Source organism: Desmodus rotundus, chromosome 1 (genome assembly GCF_022682495.2).
Source record: "Desmodus rotundus isolate HL8 chromosome 1, HLdesRot8A.1, whole genome shotgun sequence".
NCBI lineage: Eukaryota > Metazoa > Chordata > Mammalia > Chiroptera > Phyllostomidae > Desmodus > Desmodus rotundus.
The window spans coordinates 198,418,025-198,443,231 of NC_071387.1; the positions used below are offsets into that span (position 1 = coordinate 198,418,025).

The following is a 25,207-nucleotide window of genomic DNA, read 5'->3' on the forward strand; positions in this document are numbered from 1 at the left end:
TTTGCAAACAAACATCCATACCTTTGAAAAATTTAATTATTAACACAATTTTAAAGATGTCAAGACACCTATTGCAATTTAAAAACAAATTAGGAGCTAGAAAATTTCTGTTAAATTTAGAGTGTGGATTTTTGCACCCATTTATATTTCAAGTGGATTAACCCCTTAGATATACTGTACTAAAATCATTCTCGTTTCCTAATACCCACTTAAAACAAAACAAAAATCAGTTAATTTATTTAAAAAATAAAAAAAGCAAATTCTTACTCTACATGAATGTATTTCATAAACTTTAAGGGGTTAATCACCAGTTAGAAAACATGCTGTGTCCACACTACTTTATGATTAAAAGTTAATGGGAATATATTAATTTAAATTAACATGGTTATGTAAAATATATAATCCACCCAACCATTTAAAAACTAGTGTGAACACTGCTCAATTCTAGAAGAGACAATGACAAAACAAAACAGCCACACAAAGGACAAATAAATGCCAGGCTCTGCATCCAAAATCCCTTCTTAATCAAATGGCAGGTGTGACACTGAGCTTTTGAAAACCTTGGTCAAAAATCCTTCCGATGTCTTGGCAGCAACCCCTGACAGGAATCAATCCCCTCTGCTAGAAGGCTTTGGACCGGGCCTGATAAGCTACAGGTGGAAAAAAACACATACAATACTTGACTTGCTGCAGAAAACACTCTGGAGCAAGGGTTAGAGCATTTTGAACATTTCAAGCTTCAAGTCAATTAAACGTTTACTTAATACTTAACTGTCAAACACAGTACCATAAAATAGATCTGTCGTGCGTTTAACAGTTATTTGGACAATTTAATCATTTCCTGTAAATAATTTTTAGTATTAAATAGGACTGTTACGCATTAAAGAGGCTACCACACTATGCGCAAGTCTCAAGTCTAGTGATTTACAATCACTCTTCCGGCAAAGCCTTCCTTACCCCCTGAACTAACTCCCCAAAGCAAGCTATAGGCTTTAAATGATTTTAAGACACAGAGCACTGGGAGCTGCAGTGAGATAGAATACATACCGTTATTCTGCAGCAAGAAAGAAGCAATCTTCATAATGAAGCTAAAGACATGGTTTACTGCAGTTATCTGCAGCAAGGAATATTCTATCAATGTTTCTACACTTTTTGCACATCCAACTTTTTTCAGCTCAGTGTCTTCAAGTAAAATCTTTAAAAATTTGGACTGATCATTTCTCTCAACGTAATATTTATGAAATTCAGAACAATAATTCTATATCAAGTCTGGGTCAGACAAAAATATAATTTTGTTTCCTTTAGAAGGGATGGGTTATTAAAACTACTACAAATATGATACCATTGACTTTAGACTTTTGCAACATAAAATGACTTGATACTGCACAGATTAAACAGCCTAAATATAATTGGGCAAAATATGCTCTGAAATAAAGTTAATTGGTTATACAAGTATAATTTCATTGTTAAATATAGCAACTTTTATTTATAGTATATCACATTTGAAGATTTTTTTTTTCCAAATCCTAAGAGTCACATGCTGCATATGAATTGACTCAGGAACTGTTTTTTCCAGCAATATCCACAGCCAAACCTTGAATGGAATTCATGTTCATATAAAAGATCCTTTACACAAAACCCATTTATTTATAAGACGCAAAGCTCATAGAACATACAAGTCCTGATATGGTGTATATACAAAGTACACAAAATTAGACAAGTCTCCCAATGACGTTTTTAACGAAATGTTCTTTTTCTGGGTTGTAGAAAGCCCAGTGCTGTAAAAACATTGCTTTGCTGTAAGAAAACAAGTTTAAAGTGACAGTAATTGAGAACCTACTCATGCTATTTTAGAAAAATTTTAATATTCAATATGTTACTCTTTTCTCCTGTATATCACAAATATTAGACTGTAACTCCATAATCATCAAGATATACAAAAACAACATGAAAGGAAACAAAGTAAATTTTATCTGACCCATAAAACAACAGAACCAACATATGGCAGACACTGACCATGCTTTTTGGCTTAAGCTTTTGAAGCTTTGAAAATGTTACAGAACAGTCCCTAAAGCAACATTGCTGGCACCAGCAGGATTTCATATTCTACAATTGTAAAGTAAATCCTGAATTGTACTAACTCACTAACTACACCTATGCTATTTATTTTTCAGTATCTCCAGTATAATAGTGGGGTCAAATGCCCAAATCTATGTGCATTAGGATATTCTGCATTTATGAAAGCAATCCAAACCAAAGAACAACCTCAGAGAACTAGAAATACTTTTACCACAGGACAAGCCAAATTCATGATTACATATGTAACAATGCCTCTAAAAATATACCTTAGGAGTATTTAACCAATTTTATTTCTGAAACTCTCGTCTTTGTGTAAGACAAGGCAAGAAAAAGTAGTTCAATTCATGGCCCCTTACTAGCAACATTTAATTTTTTTTATGTGATGCGACTATGCTGGTAAGAATGATTTTGAACTTTTTTTTTTCCAGAAATCTGAGGTTAGTGAGAAAAGAAAAAAAATCAAGAAAATCAATAATACCATGAGTGTTTTATATAAAAATACATAACTAAAAAGAACATTTAATTTCTGAGAAACGATCTTAAGTAAAACTGGTTGCTATATAGGTTAAATCCATCAAATTCAAATGTAATGCCAGCATGTTGCCTTCTAGGGCTTAATGCCATCTTAAAGAGTAGGCAAATGAAAAAAAGTTAAGAGGAAAATAGAATGTTTAATGGCTTTCCAACCTCCTTCCCTCATGTTCTCTTCTCGAATAATTGGAGACGTTAGGGTGATAGTGACTTGCATTTTGGGTTCCACACATGAATTCAAAATTATTGCCGCTTCAGACACAGCGCATTTTATGTCATACTTCTCAGGACTTATAACCTACATAATGAAGAGTACAAGAAATTAGTTGGATCTTTTACATTATCAGACAAAGCAGTTTCATTGTGACTCATTTTCTCACGAACACAACCATTTTATAAGGACTAGATCACAATACTACTCCCTTTGAGAGGACTTGCAATAAATGTAAATATCATAGAATTCTCTACCTGTTTCTGTAAAATGGGGACAGTAATTCTACCCTATAGGACTGTTGGAGGATTAAGTGAATTAACTATACAAGCCTGGCACATAAGTACTATATAAATGTTAATTATGATGATAATGATGAAGAATTCTATTTCTCTTGCTTATTCACTTGTACAATAAACACAGACTGATTTGGAAAGAATATTCTGCTTTTCCCTTAATTGTTTAACTGTTAATTATTTAGTTAGGATATAACATTTCTTATTTTGTGGTTGTACTAATTTAAGCACCACAATTAAGATCAAAATGCTTTTTACAAAATTAAATAATTCTTTCAAGGTCCTCAAACCTCTTCTTTTCTCTCCACATTGCCCTAGCAGCCTCAACAGAGGGGTAAAAGTAAATAATCCCCACTCTGCTGGCTCTTAATACTTAGTAAGATTCACCCACAATCAGAAACTTCATAGCTGGAACAATGGTAATACAAAGCAAACAACAGTAAGTACCACCGCTGTCACAGCTTAAGCTCCATAGTGTGCTTCATCATTCCTTTGTTATTAGTTGCTTTGCTATGGTCAGGTACTATTTATTCTGACTCATTACTATACAATACCTATTACGGTTCAAATGTCAATCACTGTATTTAAAATTGCCTAATTAGCCCTGGCTGGTGTGACTCAGTGGATTGAGCACCAGCCTACAAACCAAGGGTCAGTGATTTGATTCCCAGTCAGGGCACATGCCTGGGTTGTGGACCAGGTCACCAGTAAGGGACACACCAGAGGCAACCACACACTGATGTTTCTTTCCCTTTCTCTCTCCCTTCCCCTCTCTAAAAATAAATAAAATCTTTTTAAAAATGCCTCATTAATTGCAAGGTTGGAAAAAGTTCCATACATTAAATTATTCAAGGAATCTTTATTTTAAATCTCAGTCTGAGATTCTGTCAGGTTAATGTATAGTAAAACTTAAAAAATTCAAACTTAAAAAAATTGCTTTTGTACAACCAAAAGGAGATATTATATTAATAGCGCACTGCCACAATTTGCCAAATGGACACCAAAGTAGTGATTCCTACCGTGATAACACAGAAAACTAGGGAAATTTGACTCAGAAAGACTATATTTTATTAAAGACATGTATTCAACTAAACTGGCAAGAAGTTCATGATTTTTTAAAAAATTTAAGCTTGCTATACATGGGCTGTGTTTTAAAAAAATCACTTTCTTTTCTGAACAACTGCCTCCTCTCTGATGATTCAAATCTTGGAAAAAGAAAAGGAAGAAGACATGTAATTTTACATTTTAAAATAAATTCATAAGATGGCTTTGTACCAAATAGCAGCACTATAAAACCTAAAAAGACAAAGTAGAAAATGGCTGTACCAATTTGCACAACCAAGAATAAAAATAAAACTCAATATGGAAAGTCAAGCCAAAATTTTAAAGGCTGTTTCAACTTTAAGTTGAAGCACAGGTAGTCCTGCCAAAAACTTCAGAACCAGGCAAAGGGTAAAAATGAACATTTCCATTACACTTACAGCAAGCTGTTTGGGTAGTTTTTCTGCAATACGACTTAATAATGTCTTTGAAGGTTTCTCTGAACACAGCAGAACAAGGTTGACATTTCTATCTCCTCGGAGAAGTAATCCTTTTGCCAATACTCCCACTCGCAAAACTCCTTTTAAAGCTCTGCAGTGAAAGCAAATTATGATATTTGTCTTTTCAACCACAACCATGATAGTCTCTAACATGCAACAGTAAATTAGTAACTCCTATAAAATTTTCAACTATAGTAAAAAAGATTCAATATTTTAAGAAGTATTTTTCATTTAGGTTAAGAAATACAGATAAGTACATAAAGAGTTAGGTTCTCACAGGGACAACTGAAAAGCAAAGAACATTAACGCTTCTTTGTTACATTTACAAATTAGAACCAGTCATTTTTAATATATTTTGTGTTGCACTTACAAATTAGAATTAGAGTCATGTCTAAAATATTTCCAAATAAAGGGAGCATGAAAAGTTATAGACCACAATGCAAAACTTGAATGAAAGATGTTGCTAAAGCTTGGACTTATTCACGCTTTATGGTCAATGCATAAAAGAAAAAGTTGCTAAAACAAAGACTGAATATAGGATAGATACAACAAATAAATAAAATCTGAACAGCAGATGAATGCAATTAGAAAAAACTAAAAAGGTAGTTTTTAATAGACTCAAAATAGTTTTATATAAATTTAAATAAAATGCATAAATTTACAAGGTTAGAGATTGTATGGAATTGTGTGTTTCACATTTTATCAAAAGCAGTTGAATATATCAGATATCTAACCCAAGTATGGTAAGACATGTAGACTCAAACCAGAGAGTATTCAGTCTTTGTAACTTTTATTTCAAGTAAGTCCATGTAAGGAAAAACAAAAATATACAAAGTAGATAACTCTGAAAACACACCTGTCTTTACCTCCCTCCTTCTTATCATCTCCCTCCTTACTCTTGCTCTTCTCATGTTCAGACAAACTGTCTGAAACAAGTTTTAATGCACGTTCAGTGATAGAAACAATTTTCTGAACTGCCTGTAATTCCTCTTCAGTTGGGTAAATGGTTGCATGTTTTGTCATTACATAACGGTCATCAGATGAGTCAGGACGACGTAAAGGCTACAGAAAAAAAAGTTACTTCACTTAAAAAAATGTTTCCTGAGAAAAAGCACACTATAACTTTTAAAATATATTGTTGTCTTACCTTCTCAACAACAAAGTCAATTATGCAAAATGTTCATTTAAACTATCTTTTCTCTTTTTCCATTTCAATAAAGGCAAAAATGGAAACTATGCAGTTATTCTACCTAGAGTATATATGTATGTACATACTTTGCCTTAAAACAAGTAAAATTATAATATACACCATCTAAAGTTATGACAACACTTTTGACACAACTTCAAAAACCAAATGATTCTGAAACTATTTTTTGCTTTTAATAAAATGTTTTTCAGATGCTTATTCTGTGTAAAGACAAAAGAGAATAGGTTAAAAAGGAGGATTTTGCTGTTTTCTTCTAAGTGCTATTTAGAAAACAAAACAAACAAAAGATCCTCTTCTTTTCTGTAGCCTAAACTTCTATGAAATCTTCCTCACACCCAAGGGGTTTCCTTCTTTTACCTACATTCCACAGAACACAAACTCTAAGATGCTGATCTTTCCTACAGTTTTCCTAATACATCAACTCTGGTGTTAACACCATGAACTGTTTACATACTACCCCTTATCCTGCACTCAATCATAAGGTAGTAGTAGGTTTTAGATGGCGAGGATTGAAAGAAGGAAAAAAGATTCTAAACCACTGGAAATAGAAAGATAAATCAGTTCCTGCTGATCTAATCTAAACAACAACAAAGGCAAGAAAATCTTTTATGTTGGTAAAAGGAGCTTTCGTCCCATTTATCTTATAATGAAAGAAAAGACTCATGGAAATTCTATGAAGTCTTATACACAAAGATAGCCAGTGAGAACCTATAATAAAAGGAGGAAAAATTCTAAATCAGATGAAAAAATTACATCAAGATTACAAGACTATTAAGTCAAAGAATTAGGCCCCCAAACTGTTACCTTCTAATGCTGAACCAGTTCTATACTTTCACCCCCACATAAACAAAGTGGACACTCACTGCAGGCCCCTGTGGCTGAGGAGGCATGCCAGGTCGGACTCCCAGAAGGCCTAACGGACCTGGAGGACCATGAGGATAGCCGCCATCGGGCATTCGGCGGCGATCATCCCAATGATGTTGTTCTTCCTCCATTCTTCTCCAGTACATATCCTCTTCATAACGTCTGAAACAAGAGAGTGACATTACAGGCACATAAAAAAAAATACAACCCAAGAACTTACACCAATAATGGCATAAAACAATTAAAAACCCCAAATCTGCCTTGCTAACACCTCCCTTTTTTTCCCTACTGTATCTGGTTTCCCTTATTTGCTTTCACTTAGAAGTAAATGGAAGTGAATGCAGGTGAAAGAGAAGATAAGAATACAAAGAGAAAAAAACAAAACAAAATTTTAGACCACGGTCAAAGTTGAAAGAACAAGCATCAGAAATCTCAATTCCTTCCCACCTCTCTATTTAAGGAAGAGACTGCCAACTTAAATGTCTACCTAAAGTGGCCAAACCATTAATGTATGTAAATGAAAAGATCCAAAGCAAATCTTCATGAATTTCTTCCTGTATACAAAGAAATGTGCTCTCTCCTATCTTTTTTCTTAGAAAGAACTTCTTAAGACCACCCTTAATTTCCCCATTTATGATACAGGTAGAGACAAAGACATTTCTCTATGATAAGGAATAACAACAGAGCAAGACAATGATAAATGGCAACTCACATTCTGTCTCATTCTTGGGAATATTAAGAGTGTGTTCTGGCTAAAGCCAACACTTGTGACTCAGCTCCGATTAATTATTGCCATAAGGTAATACATGCTGTAATCTCAAAATCACCAGGTAAAAATTTTAGTGTTTTTAAATGTCTTTGATATTGGTCTTTAACTGTTGGTTCAGATTTAAAAATACCTTGTACACCTAATAAAATCACCATGGCCTGAACCTGAACTAGGGACAGCTAATAGATAGCCTCTGATTTAAGGGTCAACATTTTCAGAATCTAATTTCTTTTCATTATCTCACTCTCACTTCTATCCTCACTTTCAGCTTCAAACTAGGATACCAATAACTCCTAAGGGAAATCATGTCACTAAAGCAAATTTTTGTAACCATAAGCTTTTACCAGACAAATTTGTTTAATACAAAACATAAGAAATGCCCTGGCTGGTGTAGCTCAATGGATTAAGTGCGGGCTGTGAACCAAAGGGTTGCAGGTTCGATTCCCAGTCAGGGCACATGCCTGGGTTGTGGGCCAGGTCCCTAGGCGGGGGCTCGAGAGAGGCAACCACACATTGATATTTCTCTCCCTTTCTTCCTCCTTCCCTTCCCCTCTCTCTAAAAATTAAATAAATAAAATTTTAAAAAAAAAGAATTAAGTGATTAAAAAAAAAAAACCGTAAGAAGTATGTTTCTCAAGTAGCACTGTAGAAATTACCAATTCTGTCAGACTGGGGATAATTAGTGCTTTTTTAGCTCATCCAACTTAGGACCAGACGTTATTATTTAGGCCTCGGGAGAAAATGAACAAAAACAGCTGGAAGGCTCTGGTAAACTATGTTCATTCAAGTTTCAAATAGTTTACTATTATTACTAAAGATGTTTAAGTTAAACAAGGACCATTATCCATTGTTTTCTTTTTAAAGAAAAATATTTTAAAAACTATTCTTTTTAAAAAAGATTTTATTTATTTATTTTAAAGGTTTTTAATTTTTAAGATTTTATTTATTTATTTTTAGAGAGAGGGGAAGGGAAGGAGAAAGAGAAAGACAGGGAAAGAAACATCAATGTGTGGTTGCCTCTCGCACATCCCCTACTGAGGACCTGGCCTGCAACCCGGGCATGTGGCCTGACTGGGAATTGAACCTGCAACCCTTTGTTTCAAAGGCCTGCACTCAATCCACTGAACTACGCCAGCCAAGGCTTAAATATTTTATTTATTTTATTTTTAGAGAGAGGGGAAGGGTGGGAGAAGGAGAGAGAGAGAGAGGGAAACATCCAAGTGTGGTTGCCTCTTACGTGCCCCCTACTGGGGACCTGGCCCGCAACACAGGCACGTGCCCCGACTGGGAATCAAATGCTTTGCAGAACAACACTGAACCAACTGAGCTATATCGGTCAGGGTTATCCAATGTTTACCAATTCACACTGGTATTGTATATCAATACCCAGTCAGGTCACATGCTTCTGGCACATGGTATTTAATAAATATCTATTGGTGAAGAGAAAAGAACTGTATAATCTAGGTATAGAGAAGTTTTAATGAATTACAAAGGCAGAAACTTCATATAGAACATGAACAGTAGATTTAAATACATTTTAAAAATCAATACATAAATAAGAGCAAAAACTATGTAAAATAACACATTAATAATGGCTTAATATCTACAGCATAAGAAGTGTCTATATGAATCAACAACAGGTAAGTAAAAAAATAAACAGGCAATTTACCATAGAAGAAATATAAATGGTCAAGCATGAAATAAAAATTCAATTTCCCAAATATAAACAATTGAAATTGAAAGAAAAATGGCTTCCACATTTTACTCTCTTCATTGGCAGCAATTTTAATAAATGATAGCAGCAGTTCTCAAAGTGTGATCCAGGAACCCCAGATGGTCCCTGAGACACTTGCAGGGGATCAATAACATCAAAAATACTTTCATAATAATGTTCATACATTATTTGCCTTTCCCATTCTCATTCTCGTATGAGTACACAACGGAGTTATCCGGAGGCAAAATGTGGTAGTATGACATACTGAACATAGAAGCACATATGAGAATTATGCTGTTTTAATGTCTTTTAAGCCAGACATTAAAGAGATTTGCAAAACTGTAAAACAATGTCATTTATATGATTCTGGGGAAGAAATAGTTATTTTATAGTTAATTCTCACCATATTATATTTATTATTTTTAATCTAGTATTACAATATAATTACTGAATGTTATATTTAACTCGTGAACAAATACAGTTAAAGTTTCATTTTAAAATTAAATTCATAAATATTTAAACTTCTCAGATTTAATTTCTAACATAGTAAATCTTGATGGCTATAATCCACATAAGTATAAAGGGTCTGAGACCAAAGAGTTTAAAGACCACTAAGTTATACTATCTAGTACAGGCTGAAGTACGGGTATCTTTGAATCAAACATTTCCATTTCTGAGACTTATTATTAGCAACTAATCATGATTTATGCAATAATATAACTTCAAGGATGGTCAATGTAATTATAATAGGGAAGTACTGGAAATAATCTAAATATCTAATATGGAACTGGTTATAAAGAATATTTTACCTCTGTACAAGAAAATACTATGTTGCCATGAAGAAAGGGTTACACAGAATATGCATACATTACGCTTCTGTTCATATTTTTGAAAATTGTACTTCAAAACTGGCACACAAATACTCATAGGAGCAGTATTCATGATAGCCCCAAAGTGAAAACAACACAAATGTACATTAATTGATGAACAAAATGTGGTAGAGCCATAAACGATAACATGCATGAACCTTGAAAACATTATGCTAAGTGAAAACAGCCAAACAAAAAGGACCACATATTGTATGATTCCATCTATATGAAATCTTCCAGAACAGGCAAATCTACAGAGAAAGTAGTATATTAGTGGTTGCCTAGGGGGTACAGGGAGGGGTTGGGGAAAAAATTGGCAGTGGTTGCAAATGGATTTTGGTGTTTTGGGGAGGTGATGAAGATGTTCTAAAACTGATTGTGATATTGGTTGGTGTGGCTCCAGTGGATTGAGCACCAGCTTGAGAACCAAAGCGTTGAGGGTTTGATTCCCAGTCAGGGCATATACCTGAGTTGCTGGCCAAGTCCCCAGTAGGGGGCACTCAAGAGGCAACCACACATTGATGTTTCTCTCCTTCTCTTACTCCCTCCCTTCTCCTCTCTAAAAATAACTAAAATCTTAACAAAAAATAAAATAAAATTGATTGTGGTGATGGCTGCGTAACTGTGAATGTACATGACTTGTACCATTAAAGATATGGCAGTTAAATCAGTAAAACCAAAAATGTCTTTAGAAGATGTTTCTCATTGTATATATTTTACACATACACATACACCCTCTAAAGTTTTTTTAATAAACTTTCTTTTTAAAACATACTAAGATGTCTAGACTCAACCAAATCTTAATTGTAGTATTTTTAGCATGTAACCAAATGTTCTATTTTGCTTGTTTTAAACTCAGGCATTTATTTATAATATTAAACTATTTCTTCATATATTTAATATGTATAAGATACCACTCAACCACATAATTCTTGATACCAAGGCCTTAGTCAAATATTAGAATAGCCATTAAGTTAATTTAATACATTTCTTTTCCAGACCTAGAATCTTCCTGAAAAGTGAAACTTAAAAGTACATTAAATAAATCTGGATTGCTTTGAATGCAAGTCACATACTTAGAATGCCAAGTTTGTTTACTTATTTTTTTTAAAGAAAGGCTGAACTACTGGGGGGTAAAAAAAAAACAGAAACAAAAACAAAGGCTGAACTACTTATGCTACAAAAATTTAAAGATATTACCTCATTTCCATTCTCCAGCGTTCTTCTTCTTCTCGTCTTCGCCAATACTCCTCTTTCTGCATTTGCTTCCTCATTTTCTCTTCTTGAATCTTTCTTGCTCGAATACTGGGCTTTACTTCTACTTGCAAATCTGGATTGACTTTTTTCTGTTAATATAGACAAGACATTTCAAAAACTAGCACACCTCCCCCAACAATCAACACATTTTCAAATTCATACAATCCCACATATTCTTTCATCATAGAGGCTTTTAGTCGCAAATTTCCTATTATATAAGAGTAAAATCAGTATGTAAGTTGAATCAGAAGATTTAGAATACATTAATAAAATTCCCACCAACAAACTTTTTAATTGCCCCTAACAGTGGTGATCAATAGAAGAGATCCTTAGGGAACTAAAGGTCATTTAATTTTCCTTTATTTTTTTGTAAATAGATGATTCTAAATGTCTGAGTGTGAGGTTAAAGTTTCTTTACACAGAAAAGTGTTGCCCTTTAACAGACTATTTTAATTTTCACCACCTGTGTATTTGTAAGAAAAAACATGGATCTAATGCATTAGATTAGTCTAGCCTAAGTAAAAATTTTACATACAATATTTAAATTTAATTACCAGTTGAAGTGTTTTCAATTAAGAATTCCTCACCTGAAAATTCATTTTAGTGGGAGTTCTACCAAAATAAAGTAGGTGAATAGAGACCTGACCTTTCAAAACACTTTATTATGTGAAAGTACCCTTACATGATCACTTGATCCAAGCAATATTACAATTTAGCCGGTCACTGAAAATGATGGAATATGGTTATAATCTTCTTACCTAAGTATAACAAACTAATCAGTAAGAGCCAAACATCTGAATCTGAGACATAATATACTAATCTTAGAGTGGGAGTTCATTGACTCAGAGAGTTATGATACTTAGAGGTTTTGTTTTACATCTAGAATGTTCCAAGACACTGAAAAACAGAAAAAGAAAAAATAGTTGAAATTTTTACTCACTTTATACTGAAGTCTGTGTCTTCGCCCTTTTAAGTGCATTTCCTTAGCATTGGGATCATTAAAGCTGCACTCGCATAATTTACAATGGAATCGAATTACTTTTCCTTCATCATTTCGTACCTTGATGTGGGGAATAAAAACCCAAAAATCATAACAAGAATGTAACAGCTGAGGATTTCATTTATATGGCCTCCCAGATCTCTGATTAAAAAAATGCTGTGAAAAATTAAGAGTTTAAAGTAAGGGGGAAAAAAAGAGGTAATGTTTATAAATTTTTAAAGGATAATCTATAAAAACAATCTAAATGTTAGAATCTTTTAACTGAAGCACTAGCATACAAGTTATGTTAGCTTTTGTGATTAACTTTAATACCTTTTTCTACATGTAATGCAATGAAATACCTTAAATTCTCTAATAAATAGTTACTGAATACCAGGTACTATTGTTGGAGATGAAGATAAACATGATTAAAGACATTGTTTTGGTATACAAATGTCTACAAAGTTCAGTATTTTATACATGTAACTTCATGAAAAAAAAAAATCAATGTCAATTTTTTTCTAATTGCACAACCAGTTAGGAAGACAAGTAGACTAGAATGTTATTAAGAAGTTTATGATGGATGCTACGTTCAAATTGTTAGTGCAAGCTTTAAAGACTGGCTTTGAATGCAATTATCTGAAGTTTAGAATTACATAATTAACTATTATCATTGGAAATTATGGTGTTCTGGCAGTATATATTTTTTTAGATAACCAAATCTTACTCTTTTAAATTAAAACTGTATGTGTACTACTTATAAATTACATTAACCCAATTTTCCACCTTGTATACAAAGAACCCACCATAACTTGACAGGGAATCTACTATATGCTAGGTACTTTATTTAATCTTCACAGCTTGGAGAATAGCCAAATTTTATAAATGTGGACACTGAAGTTCAGAGAACTTATGTATGTTCTACAGTAACGAGTAAATAATGCTACATCATTCTATGTTAGTCTTTCTACCAACAGCAAATACTTCTATCAAGACTGATGTTCCTTCACTCCTCCATTTACTGAGCTTATTTTCCAATAAAACAGGAGTTTTCTAATCAGCTTGAAAAACCAAATAAAAAGGATCTTTTTAATTAACGACTCTAATTTTACACAAGAAACTAACTGATGGATAAAAAAATATATTGACTCAAAATTTTTGTTGCTCATGATTTTTTAAATTTTTATGTTCAGGACAGCTGAAGGATACAAGAATAGTGTTAGCAGGGAAATAGATAACAAAAATATTTGATATCACTTAGGCAAGTTTAAAGGAGTGTGTGTGTGTGTGTATATATATATATATATATATTTTTTTTTTAACCCTCACCCCAGGATGTATTTATTAATTTTAGAGAAAGAGGAAGGCGGGGGGCAGGGAAGGGGTGCGCAATGAGGGAGAGACAGAGACATCACTTGGTTGCCTCCCATACACGCCCCAACCAGGACTGGACCCACCGCCTAGGTTATGTGCTCTGACTGGGTATCAAACCCAAAACCTTTTGGTCCATGGGACCTTGCTCTAACCAACTGACCTACCCAACCAGGTCAAGGGCATGCTTTTTAAAAACACTTAAAAAAATTCCTTTGATATTCCTTCATAACCTCAATCTAAAATTATTGAATATAATTTAATTTTACATTTAAAGCATGCCTACAACAAAGTGACATACTTTTTCCCTTTATCTAATCTCACACCAATGGTATTCTCAAATCAATACCTCCTCCACATAATCATGGCCCACGGGCTGCACATCACTCTGCAAAGCAGCAAGAGATGCTGGTGTAACTGGTTCTGACACCGTGTCTGGCTTTACTTCTGGAATCTGTACAGAAGTGACAGGAGTGCTTTTAACACATTCGGGTCCTTTTAAGTCTTCCGTTTTATTTCCTGTTGATTGCAGTTTATTACCACCTAAAAAAGCATAAAATAATACGACTTTTACTTTCTTTTTTGTGTAAATATATATATAACCTAATACAACAAAAACTTCAGATAAAATTATCTTTTCTACCAATACTCAAATACCTGCTTGACATATAATTGACCAAAAATTTGAAGAACCCACATACCACTTGGCTTTTTTATACTATTGATGAAACACATGTCTGGATTTTTTCCTTTTCTACCACCCAATACCTAACCATCCTCTCTGTCCCCACCACAGTTCTCATAACATCAAGTACCTAAAAAGTGAACAGCAAACCCTCGCTAGTGTGGCTCAGTGGATTGAGAGCCAGCCTGCAAATCAAAGGGTCGCTAGTTTGATTCCTAGTCATGGCATAAGCCTGGGTTGTGGGCCAGGTCCCCAGTGGGGGGTGCATGAGAGGCAACCGGACATTGATGTTTCTCTCCCTTTCTTCCTCCCTTCTCCTCTCTAAAAAATTAAATAAATCTTAAAAAAAAAAAAAAAAAAAAGGGGAACAGCAAGAACCCTTTGAAAAGGAAGGGTCTAAGCCTTATTCATGTTTGTATCCCTAGTTCTTTGCCCAGGGAACTGGGCACTGCCCTATGTGCTGGTAATATATTAGGACAGTGACAGTGTAGGTACCTTGAGGTGCCAACAATGAAGAGAAGATACAAGTATTATAATACAGTATGTGATAAGAGCTGTAGTAAGTATGAATATAGTATTGTGGGAATGTAAAGCAATGAAGCCACCACCCTTTAACCTGATCCAGTTAGAAAAGACTTCACCAAGGGTATGACATTTGAGCTGGGCTTTGCAAGAAGAGTAATGAGTATGAACTGGCCAGGAAGAAAGAAGAGAATGTCTGAACAGAAAAAACAGCATGTACAAAACAGCACAACAATATGGAGTTAAAAAGACTACAGTAAATTTAAGTAAGACTCAGTAATTCACTATGAATTACCACCTCAGTAGGGATGATGACAACACACGAGACAGGAGCCAGATCTGAAGGGTCTTAGATGACATAATTAAAGAATGCAGTTTTTTCCCTACAGGCAAGGGGAATGACACTGAAAACTTTTAATCAGGAGTTTAACATAATTTGACATGTACTTTCATAAAATGACTTTGACAAGTGTTAGAAACTGGATGCAATGAGACAAAGCTCCGAGGAACAGACTTTGAAAGCCTAAAAACAAGGCAGTGGCTATGAAGACATTTTCTGGGGGGGGTAGAAATATTGTAGTGATAGAAACAAAAGAATCAGGTAAAAACTACAGGAGACAATAAATAAAAAATAATGTCAGTCAAGTTTACCAAGTGAAAATCAGCAATTTTATGAGATTATTTCATGGTACTTTTGTGATGAGACAATGGGTCAGAATGAGACACTGGTAGGCATCTATAAAGCTGTACGCATGATGACCAGGGAATAGCTAAAATATAGCTCTAGCCTCAGATAGGGGTTTTGAGTTTGCCCAAAAGATTTTAAAGTCACTGCACATATTGGAATGGATGAGACCACTCATGAATACTGGGTGAGTAGACTAAGATGAGAACAGAATCAGAATCTTAGGAACATCACCATTTAATGAACATAAAGGCAGGAGAACCAATAAAGATACCTGAGAAAGAGGTGGGCAGACAGATAATAGAGAGATAAAGACATATATTAAGGTTTAAGTTTGAAGCAGTCAACTGTGTCAAATGTTAAAGAGGCCAATTGAATGATACTGAAAATTGGCCACTGAATTTTACAATTAGGTCTTTGGTGACTCCTGTAAGCAGTTTCAGAAAAGGGTAGAATGGAAACACTGTAACAGACTGAGGACTGGATAGGAAGTAAGAAGTAGAGAAAGTAAGAATTAAGTTAGCAGCTTGAGAGGCTAAGGAATGGGAAAACATCTTTTTAAAATTTAAGACTATGGAAGACAAAGGTATACTAGCATGGCTGAAGGGAAGTGACAAGAAACCTTTAGAGGACTAAAAAGTCAAGAAAAAAAATAGAGGTATGTGATTCAGCAAGGTCCCAGAGAAGAAGGGAGGAGATAGGAACAAGCACATAAGCAGGAGGTAAGTCCTGGACTAGAAGAAATGTTACTTTGACTGAGTTAGGAAGAACATAATAAAGAATCTTTAGCACTTGCCAACAAAGTTTATTTTGGGTGTCGATGTCTTCTTGGCAGCCATATTTGTAGGCACTGCTGATACTTTAGTGTTGGATGTGCTATTAAGAGAGGAGTTTCCTGTAGCTGTAAGACCTTTCATTGAGGAAGTTGCAATTGATGAAGTATTCACAGTACAATTGTTTGCTGCAATGCTTGAAGGAGAGGCAGTCGGCTTTGAAACAGACACAGCTGTTGAAGAAGTAGCTTGGCTAACAACATTTGGTTCTGTTGAAGGAATGGGTTTACCAAGTTTTGTGTGTAATTTAACCACCTACAAAATAAAAGCACATTTGTTAGGAAACTCAGAGTCTAGATTTTTAAGTTTGTCTAAAAGACATTATAAAATTAAAATATAAACTGTATTTTTTGTTACATATCTTCACACACAAACTTAATACTTTGAAAATAATTTCTGTAAAGCAGATTTGGATACATATTCCATCTACTACTAGTGAGGAAATTAAGGTAGAGAAAGATGAAATGACTTGGACACATGCATACCAACCTAGACTTAAGAATGACAAAAGGAAAATAAACATATAATTTTCCAATTTGTAGAATGATCTAGTTCAATTTAAAGAAAGGTCTCCAGTCTTTCCCTCTTGAAGCAATGACTATTTGATGTCACCTTTATATTCATTAGCATATTAAAAAGGCTTATAAGCCCTGGCTGGTGTGGCTCAGTGGAATGAGTGCCAGCCTGCAAACAGAAAGGTCATCAGTTTGATTCACAGTCAGGGCACATGCCTGGGTTGTGGGCCAGGCCCCCAGGTCGGGGCATGCAAAAGGCAACTGATCAATGTTTCTCTTCTCTTTCTCCCTTCCTCCCCCTCCCTCTAAAAAGAAACAAAATATTAAAAAAAAAAAAAAAAGGCTTATTAACACACTCAAAGTTTTGGAGCCATTTTTACTTTACTCCCCTCACCCCCTTTAAAAAGTAAAAGAAAACAAAGTAAGACATACGGGTGTGTGGGGGGAAAGAAAACAACACCTACTTTCTGATGCTTAGCACCACGAATGTGGGCAGCATAGGCATCTGCTCCTGTACAAGACACATCGCAGAGCTCACAACGTAGCTGATTTTGAGTCCCACGAGTAGAGTTGTTGCTGCTGCTGGTATTTTGTGAGGCTTTTAATGCAGCTTCTTTTTTTTTATGTTTCTGTCCTTCTAAATGCTCTTTGTAAGTCTGTTTCAAACAAAAGGATAAGTTTTGTTTCATTAATTTTCTAGTTAGAAAATCATTTAAATCATACAATTCTCAAATCTCTAATACTCATTTAAAAATGAGGCTTAAACAATTTTAAATGCAATTTAACAAAATCTATGGGACTCTACATACTTTAATACATCTATGATTCTCTTTACCTTGTTTACCAAGAATACATTTAACACTTTGATTTACAAAGGATTTTCACACACATTCATAATATCAATATAAGGTAACTGCTTTCAGTTTCAAGAATTTGTGTCTTTTACTGCTTATGTATAATGCTGAATAGAGAATACCAGACAGTGATCATTCCACAAAGAAATTAATTATAGGATTAAGATGGGAGGGAATGTACCTACATCATGAGAAGAAAAAAAAGTTAATGTATGGTAACAAGACCCTTAATAAACAAGTATATTTATTTACAAAATTGGCTTTTGTAACTCAGAATGCACTTTCACATAATATTCTTGCCACCGTAAACAAAAGCCTATTTAAAACACAACAGCATGGTGATTGCTGGGGGAGGGGAGTATAAGGGGACTAAATGGTAATGGAAAAAATATAATAAAGATTATATATTTAAAAAAAAACAACAGTAAAAATTGTATAATTGCAAGAAAAATATTGTAATACTAGCCAACATAACAGTGAAATCATATACTAAAAATTGTCAATTAAGAAGGTAGGTTTATTAAAATGAGAGGAAGTAAATATGTACTGCTGGTTGGTTTGTTTATTCTTGAGTGGGGCCAAATAGTTACTCTTTCATATTTTATTTTTAAAATTGTTAAGATTGACATAATTAGCATAAAATTATGTATTCTTCATAGAATTTCAGAGCTGATTTTCTAATTTTTAAATAAGAGAATCCTTTCTATAAATAATATACACAAGTAAGGAAAATTCCTGTTTTTGAACAAAAGAGGGAGACCTAAGACCCAGCCATTTGACATCTCTCATCTGCAGCTGCCTTAAGTGGCTCCAAGAAGCAGGTAAAGCCTCAGTTATTTAGGACAAGTCCCTACCATAGAAGTGAAGAAATGAAAGCCCAAAGAAGTTAAGGTCTCTGACTTGCTCAAGGCCATAGTTAGTGACAGAGCCAGGACTGAAACCATGACCCCTTAAATCTGAATCAACTACTTTCCTCCTCCTTATGTTCACACCTAGACTCTAACTCACAGGATCAATATTTTTCTCTAAGGCTTGTTAATCCATCAAGGCACTGCATCTGACGTGCAGAAGTACCCTTGGCTTGTCCTTGTGTAACCATTCAGATACCTCAAGTGAATGGTCAGTCTTTTTTTTTTTTGATTTAGTCTTTTTTTTTTTTTATTGTTCTTCAAAAATGGTCAGTCTTATATACTCATTCTAAATGCTGCTTTTAACTTGTCACCTACAGCCATGTCTGTCCTTCTATAAAGGTGCCACATATTAGATAAATCTCTCAGGTTTACATTTGCCACTCACAGCATTATCCTCTCTAAACAGCCATTATAGAGTAGGATACACTCCTCACACTAAGACCAGTATCCTTGTTCCCTTTCATGTTTAATCCCAGTCACTGTAAATATTCCTCATCTTTCCCCTCTCCTTCAATTATGCAATCACAATGAAACCATTTCCTATCATACTCAAAATAGGGAGAAAAAATGTTTTATTTAACTAGCCACATATTAAAATATTGATTTATTGACTGTAATTCAGTGGATGCTGGTAACTGAAAATACCCCCAAAATTCAGTATTACAAAGTAAAGAGAACTAATCTAGTAAATTAAAAAGAACATACACAGATGGGGTAGGGATGGGAGATGGATATAAGTGGAAGAAACTACGAGAGAGTCAACATGTGGTCTCAATCAAATAATATGCCTATTACTTGCCAAACTGCTTATCAAATTTTTTATAAAACTAGATACTTTGAAGGAAAGTACAATATTAACAAGGTTGGGAAGGGAGTTGAACTCATTAGATTTTATAAACAGACTCATGCCTAAATTACGTATTTTAAGGTGTAGCAACTCGGAAAAAAAAAAAAAGACCAAAAGTGGGGGGTGGGAATAAAGGTTCTACAAGCTTCATTAGTTGATATTTTTGAAAAAGACACTCCCCTACACTTTTTTGTTCCCTGAATTCCTATTCCCTCATGAAGAAAATCATACAGAAATAAGTAATATTATATAAAGCATATATAAAAGTCAGTCTGATCAGAATACTATCCTGAAAATTATAGATTCTTAAAATTACTTATTTTAAGAATTTTTAAAATTCTAGAAAGAATTCTTTTCTGCTATTTATGTACTCCAAAAAACAATACATTTGACAAAGTCCTCTCATCTTTAATGCAAGTATGTAAACAATGATCTCTATGGTTGTCCTTTTTCAGCTGTAAAATTCTATACACACACTTAAAATGGACCTTGAAGAGCTAGGGAAATCAATTAACCAACTGTCTTAAGTTGAAGAACTCTGTATAAAGGCTTAAAAAAAAAGCAAGTTATAAATGCTAAAAAAGAAATAAAAATTCAATCTTTCCCCTAAATCCCAATTAATCTGAATATAAAACTTTTCAGCTGAATTTACTTTAAGTTTTACTTAAAAAGCCAAGTATCCTTTTTGAAAAAAAGTCCAATTTGCCTATTTTTCATTTACATTCATAATCATTTTTACAGTTTTTTTCTTAATAGAATTATGTCTCAATACCTTTTTAAAAATGGCCATTTAGTGAACTACGTATGTGTTAGCTAAAAGCCAACCGAAAAGAAAACACAAACCTTCTTTGTAGGCACAAAACCAAGTATACCAACCGTATGTAACTATTAAAAATAATCATCGAAGACTTGTGGTAAAACATACAACATAAGTACCTGTGGTCCAGCACAGCTGATCTTACAAACATCACAATAGTGAATCTGGGGTGGTTTGGGAGGCTGTTTTGGTTTCAGTTGCTTATTTTGGAATGGTGCTTTTTTAGTAAAAGTGGTCCCTGTCCAGGCAGCTGTTGCAGCAGCAGCAGCAGCTGCTGCTGCTGCTTGCTTCTGTTGCTGCTGCTGCTGTTGGTAGTAGGAGGATGCAGCTGAATACACTGCTGCTTCATAACCTGAATAAGACGTACCTTACAAACAAAAATCAAACAAAGATTATGTTACATAATTATAAAAGGCCAAGTTAAATGTTATGAATTTAAATTCAATAAGTTTTGCTAATAAAGGTAGGTTTACACGTGCATATTTACAAATAACGTATTATCTTGCAAACCTAGAAAACATTTATCTTCCTTTTATATAAGCCAATCAAGTATTTAGTCAACATACATTAGGTGTTATGGAGGTATAAAGAAAGTACAAGGTAGAAGATTTCGTCCTTGTCTTCAAGAAGCTTATGGTTCAGTTGGAGGAATGTGATAAGAGTGTTTGGTAAACTTTGTGGCTACAAAACCCTTACTATTTCCCCAAGCAGAATTCCTCTAAATGCAATTGAGGAAGTGTTGGATTTGAGGAAGGGTCTGAGGTAAGATAATAAATAGGAAAAAAAAGAAGCGCGTGAAAATAAGATTTCAGTACGCTTGGTGGTTAAAATGAAAGCTATGACTGAAGAGAAAAACACACGATACCAAGATTTTGAATCCCAGCAACTGACGTGCTGTGCATCTGATAAAAGCAAGGTGCTGACAGAAGTTGGTTAGGAGAGGCAAGGTGAATAAAGCTTAGCAGAAGTCTGTAATACGGGGTTAGGGTTCAGATGAGTATATAGAACAGCAGATAAGTTTTGAAATTAAGAACCACTGGGTTTCATGTTCCAAAAGATGAAAAAGCCATATTTTCTGGTTAAATGTATGAATTCTATCCATCTGTATCGTTCAAAGTCTTTAGTGAATAAGTACATTAAGCTAGTTACTGACATAATGTGTACGTGTTTACATTCAGTGATTTACAGATTTAAAGATCTATGAAAGTTTTAACTTTGACAAAGTCACTGATTTCATTTATAAGCTTACCCAAAAACTGGAAAACTTACCCCTTGTAAAGTAAGATCTCTGGCAAATTTCATGGACTCCCTATTTATCATATTTTCTAGTAAGATTTCTTACTAGAAAAGAGCCATGTAAGGTTCAAGAGAGAGATTCCTAGCTGCCAGGATACTGCAAAAGAACTACTAAAAAAGAAACTTGGACTTTTTGGTCTCTCAAACGCAGACTGCTATAATGAAAAGCAAAGATGTGTGACCCACTGACTCCAATAATACCTACACACACAGGAAAGAAAACATAAATTGGAAAGGTGAGAGAGTTAAAATGCATAGCAAATCACAATCACAGGAATCCAAAACTGGACATATCCAGGAGAGAGAGGAGTTGGGCAACTACCATGGAAAGCCTTCCCAGACTTTTATATCAGGCTATTAAATTATATACATTCTTATAAAGATCCTCTGTGTCTTTATATATGTGTGATAAAAAAAAATCTAAAAATTAGAGTTGAAAGTAGGTAAACACACCAATAATAAGCATATGATCAGATGAAAAACAATTAGAAAACAAATGAGATAACCAGTTAAAAGAGAAACTCCATAGATCAATAAACTGTTTACTGATCAGTCCTACCAATGTCCTCTATTACTAAAGTGATAAAAGAACAGTTCACAGCCAAATGTTTACAAATTTACAGGCAAAAAAATGTACAGTTTAAATTTTGCTCCCACCATAAAATTGTCCAATTAACAATAACAAAGCTGTTGTTATATCATTACTAGTTAGGACCATAATTTATATATGAAATCTTTAAAATAGACATTTTCCAAATGACTAGTTGTTGTGCTTGGAAACTATAAAAATGTTACATTAAGCCCTGGCCAGTGTGGCTAAGTTGGTTGGAGCATGGTCCCATAAACTGAAAGGCATGGGTTTGTTTCTCAGTCAGGGCACATGCCTGGGTTGTAGGTTCGGTCCCCTATCAAGGCATGTACAGGAGGCAGCTAATCAGTGTTTTCTCTCCCTCCCTTCCTCTCCCTCTAACATCAGTAAGACTGTCCTTGGGTAAGGATTTAAAAAAAAAAAAATCCACTTTCATATCACTTCATGAATTATGTATCAAGAAAATAAAAAGAATAAAGCCAATAGCATTCATTCTCCAATGCTGGGGGACCGAAAATTTTAATTGGTTTTTTGTTTGTTTTTAAATTCAGAATCCACAATATGGGAGGCAGTATTCCAGACAGACTGAAGTCTTAGCACAGATCTTCAAGGCAGGTATTACTATCTTTACTTTTTATAGGTGAGAAAACTGAGGCTAAGAGATTGTGAGTTCCTTTAAACACTGAATTATTTAAACCACAGATCAACCAGGTAAACTTGTATTGTTAAATAATATCCTTCATTTGCACACATGCAGCCTAAAACTAGTAAAAAGGCAGGCTTAATTATAGCTTATTACTTAAGTTTTTGAACTGTCAAGCATGAACCGAAAAGTGGGCTAGAGATCCTAGAGTGCTACTAAAGAGCATCTTTAATTCTTCTATGACTACTAGCAAACAAATGCACACTTCTTGTTAAAAGGCATTGTGGAAAAACAAATATAAGGCTGTGTCTCCAATTTAAGTAAAAGCTTAACTTTGAAAGCTAAAACAGTTTCACTTAAATATATTTTAAATGTATAGTATCAGAAACAAAGACATACCATGTCAGTAATAAATCTATCATGCTATAAGTCACCATTTAGTATGTACCAACATTCTAGAACTCATTTTAGTAAGATAAAAAGAATAGCTGACCTAAGTTATAGCTGACAAACTCAGATCCCCTGAAAATGATCTCTCTGGATGACAAATGCATGTTGTGCATCACTTAATTCTTTAAAAAGTGCATACCCTTTGACATAACAGTTCTAAACACAGGAATTTATCCTAGGGAAACAATTGGTAAGCATACAAAATCTTCACATACAAGGATTAGTTTACCCAGTGTTGTTTTTAATTTTTCCATAATATGAAACTAAATGTCCCAAAAGAGAAACTTTAAAATATAATACACCTATATCATAAAATATTATGCAGCCATTAAAATTATGTATTTCTAAGCACAGATCATCTTTATACTACTGCCACATAGGAAAACATGGCTCCTTCATAAAATGGCTGTGAGTCTAAGGCAGGAAAATCTTTGAAGTTTGTCTGTAACCCCTTACTGTGCTAGAAAGGAAAGAAGTGCTCAAAGACTAATGATGCCAAAGCCAAAAAACTCAGGAGCTGTTGTGAAAAGGATCCCATTGGCCAAATTTGGGACAATGTGTCCCTCAACCCCTGCTCCCCGAGAGTAATGGATTATACTATATTAAATAAAAAAGAATGTATACTAAAAAAGGGGAGAGAGAACTCTTCTTTAAGAGAGAAATGCCTAATTTTTTAACCACCCCTGCAAGACCTCAATTCAGTTAAGAGATTTCCCAAAGGATCTAACACTGTAAGAACAAAGGTAGATGGGTAACAGGCCCACAGATTACTTGATTAATTTACAAAGGGGAAAACATTACTTTTACAAGGGAGAGATCTCATAGTCATCACTTTAACCAGTGATTATACTTGATAACATCAGTAAAAAAAATAAACTGACATTACCTAGTATGGGCTCCCTCATGTGATAAAATGGAAAATTTGCTTAGTTTTATTGACTAAAAAGCCAGAATCTAGGCATAAAGAAATCAGATAAATCGAGATTGTGCAGTATTCTACAACTGGCCTAAATCCTAAAAAAAATGTCAAGGTCATGAGAGAAGATGAAAATAGGGGATTAGTCTACATTAAAAAACAAACAAACAACCCCCCCCCGCCGCAAACAAGACATGACAACTATATACAATCCATGATCCTTGACTGAATCCTGAATTGAAAACAAGGCACAAACACACAGAAAGCCGAGTCATTACAGATGTTTGTGGAAAACTGAAAATTACCATCAGATAAAAATTCATGTTCAATTCCTTTTTATGACATTTGCATTGTGACTATATAAAAAAAAAGCCCTTATTCTTAGGAAATATATGCTGAAAAATTCTGGACAAAGCGCCATGTCATCTGCAACTTTTTTATACTGCTGAACCACTTTAAAATGTGTTTTGAGAAGAGATGAAACCAATGTGAGAAAATATTAATAACTGGTTAATCTAGGTAAATGGTGTATGGGCATTGGTACTATTTTTTTTTCAACATTTCTGAAGGAAAATTTTCTAAAATAAAAAGTTGGAGAATAACATTAATTAAAGGAATGATACATCTTCATATTTAGTAACATGAAAGAACATTCACAATGAGAAGCAGTTTATACAACAGTATATATATAACAATTTTTTTAAAATAAAGAAACCATGATGCTTATATGAGTATTTCCACAGAAAAGGAGTATAGAAAGATAAACAGTAAAATGTTAATGGCAGTTAGTGTCTAGGGGGTAGGTGTCCAGTGACTTAATTTTTTCTCCCTTTCGATTTATCGTTTCTAGTTTAAAATAATGATTCATCTAGTATTATTCATCTAATATAAAGGAAAGCACACTATCATACTCCGTATTCTGAAGCTAATATGGACATTAAAAACAAATCTATTCA

The 25,207-nt window shown here is 34.0% G+C and overlaps 1 protein-coding gene across 2 annotated transcripts in view; it reads right to left on the reverse strand.

Annotated features, from left to right (window-relative positions):
- ZFR (zinc finger RNA binding protein) overlaps positions 1–25,207 on the reverse strand; it is an 82,746-nt gene that overhangs the window by 30,722 nt on the left and 26,817 nt on the right. For both annotated transcript variants that reach the window (XR_011650600.1, XM_024578564.4), the window contains exons 6-15: positions 20,477–20,724; positions 17,393–17,584; positions 16,377–16,668; positions 14,038–14,231; positions 12,279–12,398; positions 11,282–11,427; positions 6,729–6,891; positions 5,515–5,720; positions 4,599–4,749; positions 2,767–2,908 (exon numbers count right to left, since the gene is read on the reverse strand). Coding sequence is in view for 1 of the 2 variants with exons in the window: in XM_024578564.4 (XP_024434332.1) it covers positions 2,767–2,908; positions 4,599–4,749; positions 5,515–5,720; positions 6,729–6,891; positions 11,282–11,427; positions 12,279–12,398; positions 14,038–14,231; positions 16,377–16,668; positions 17,393–17,584; positions 20,477–20,724 (1,854 nt within the window). In the remaining variant the exon portion in view is untranslated. The remainder of the gene's footprint in view (positions 1–2,766; positions 2,909–4,598; positions 4,750–5,514; positions 5,721–6,728; positions 6,892–11,281; positions 11,428–12,278; positions 12,399–14,037; positions 14,232–16,376; positions 16,669–17,392; positions 17,585–20,476; positions 20,725–25,207) is intronic.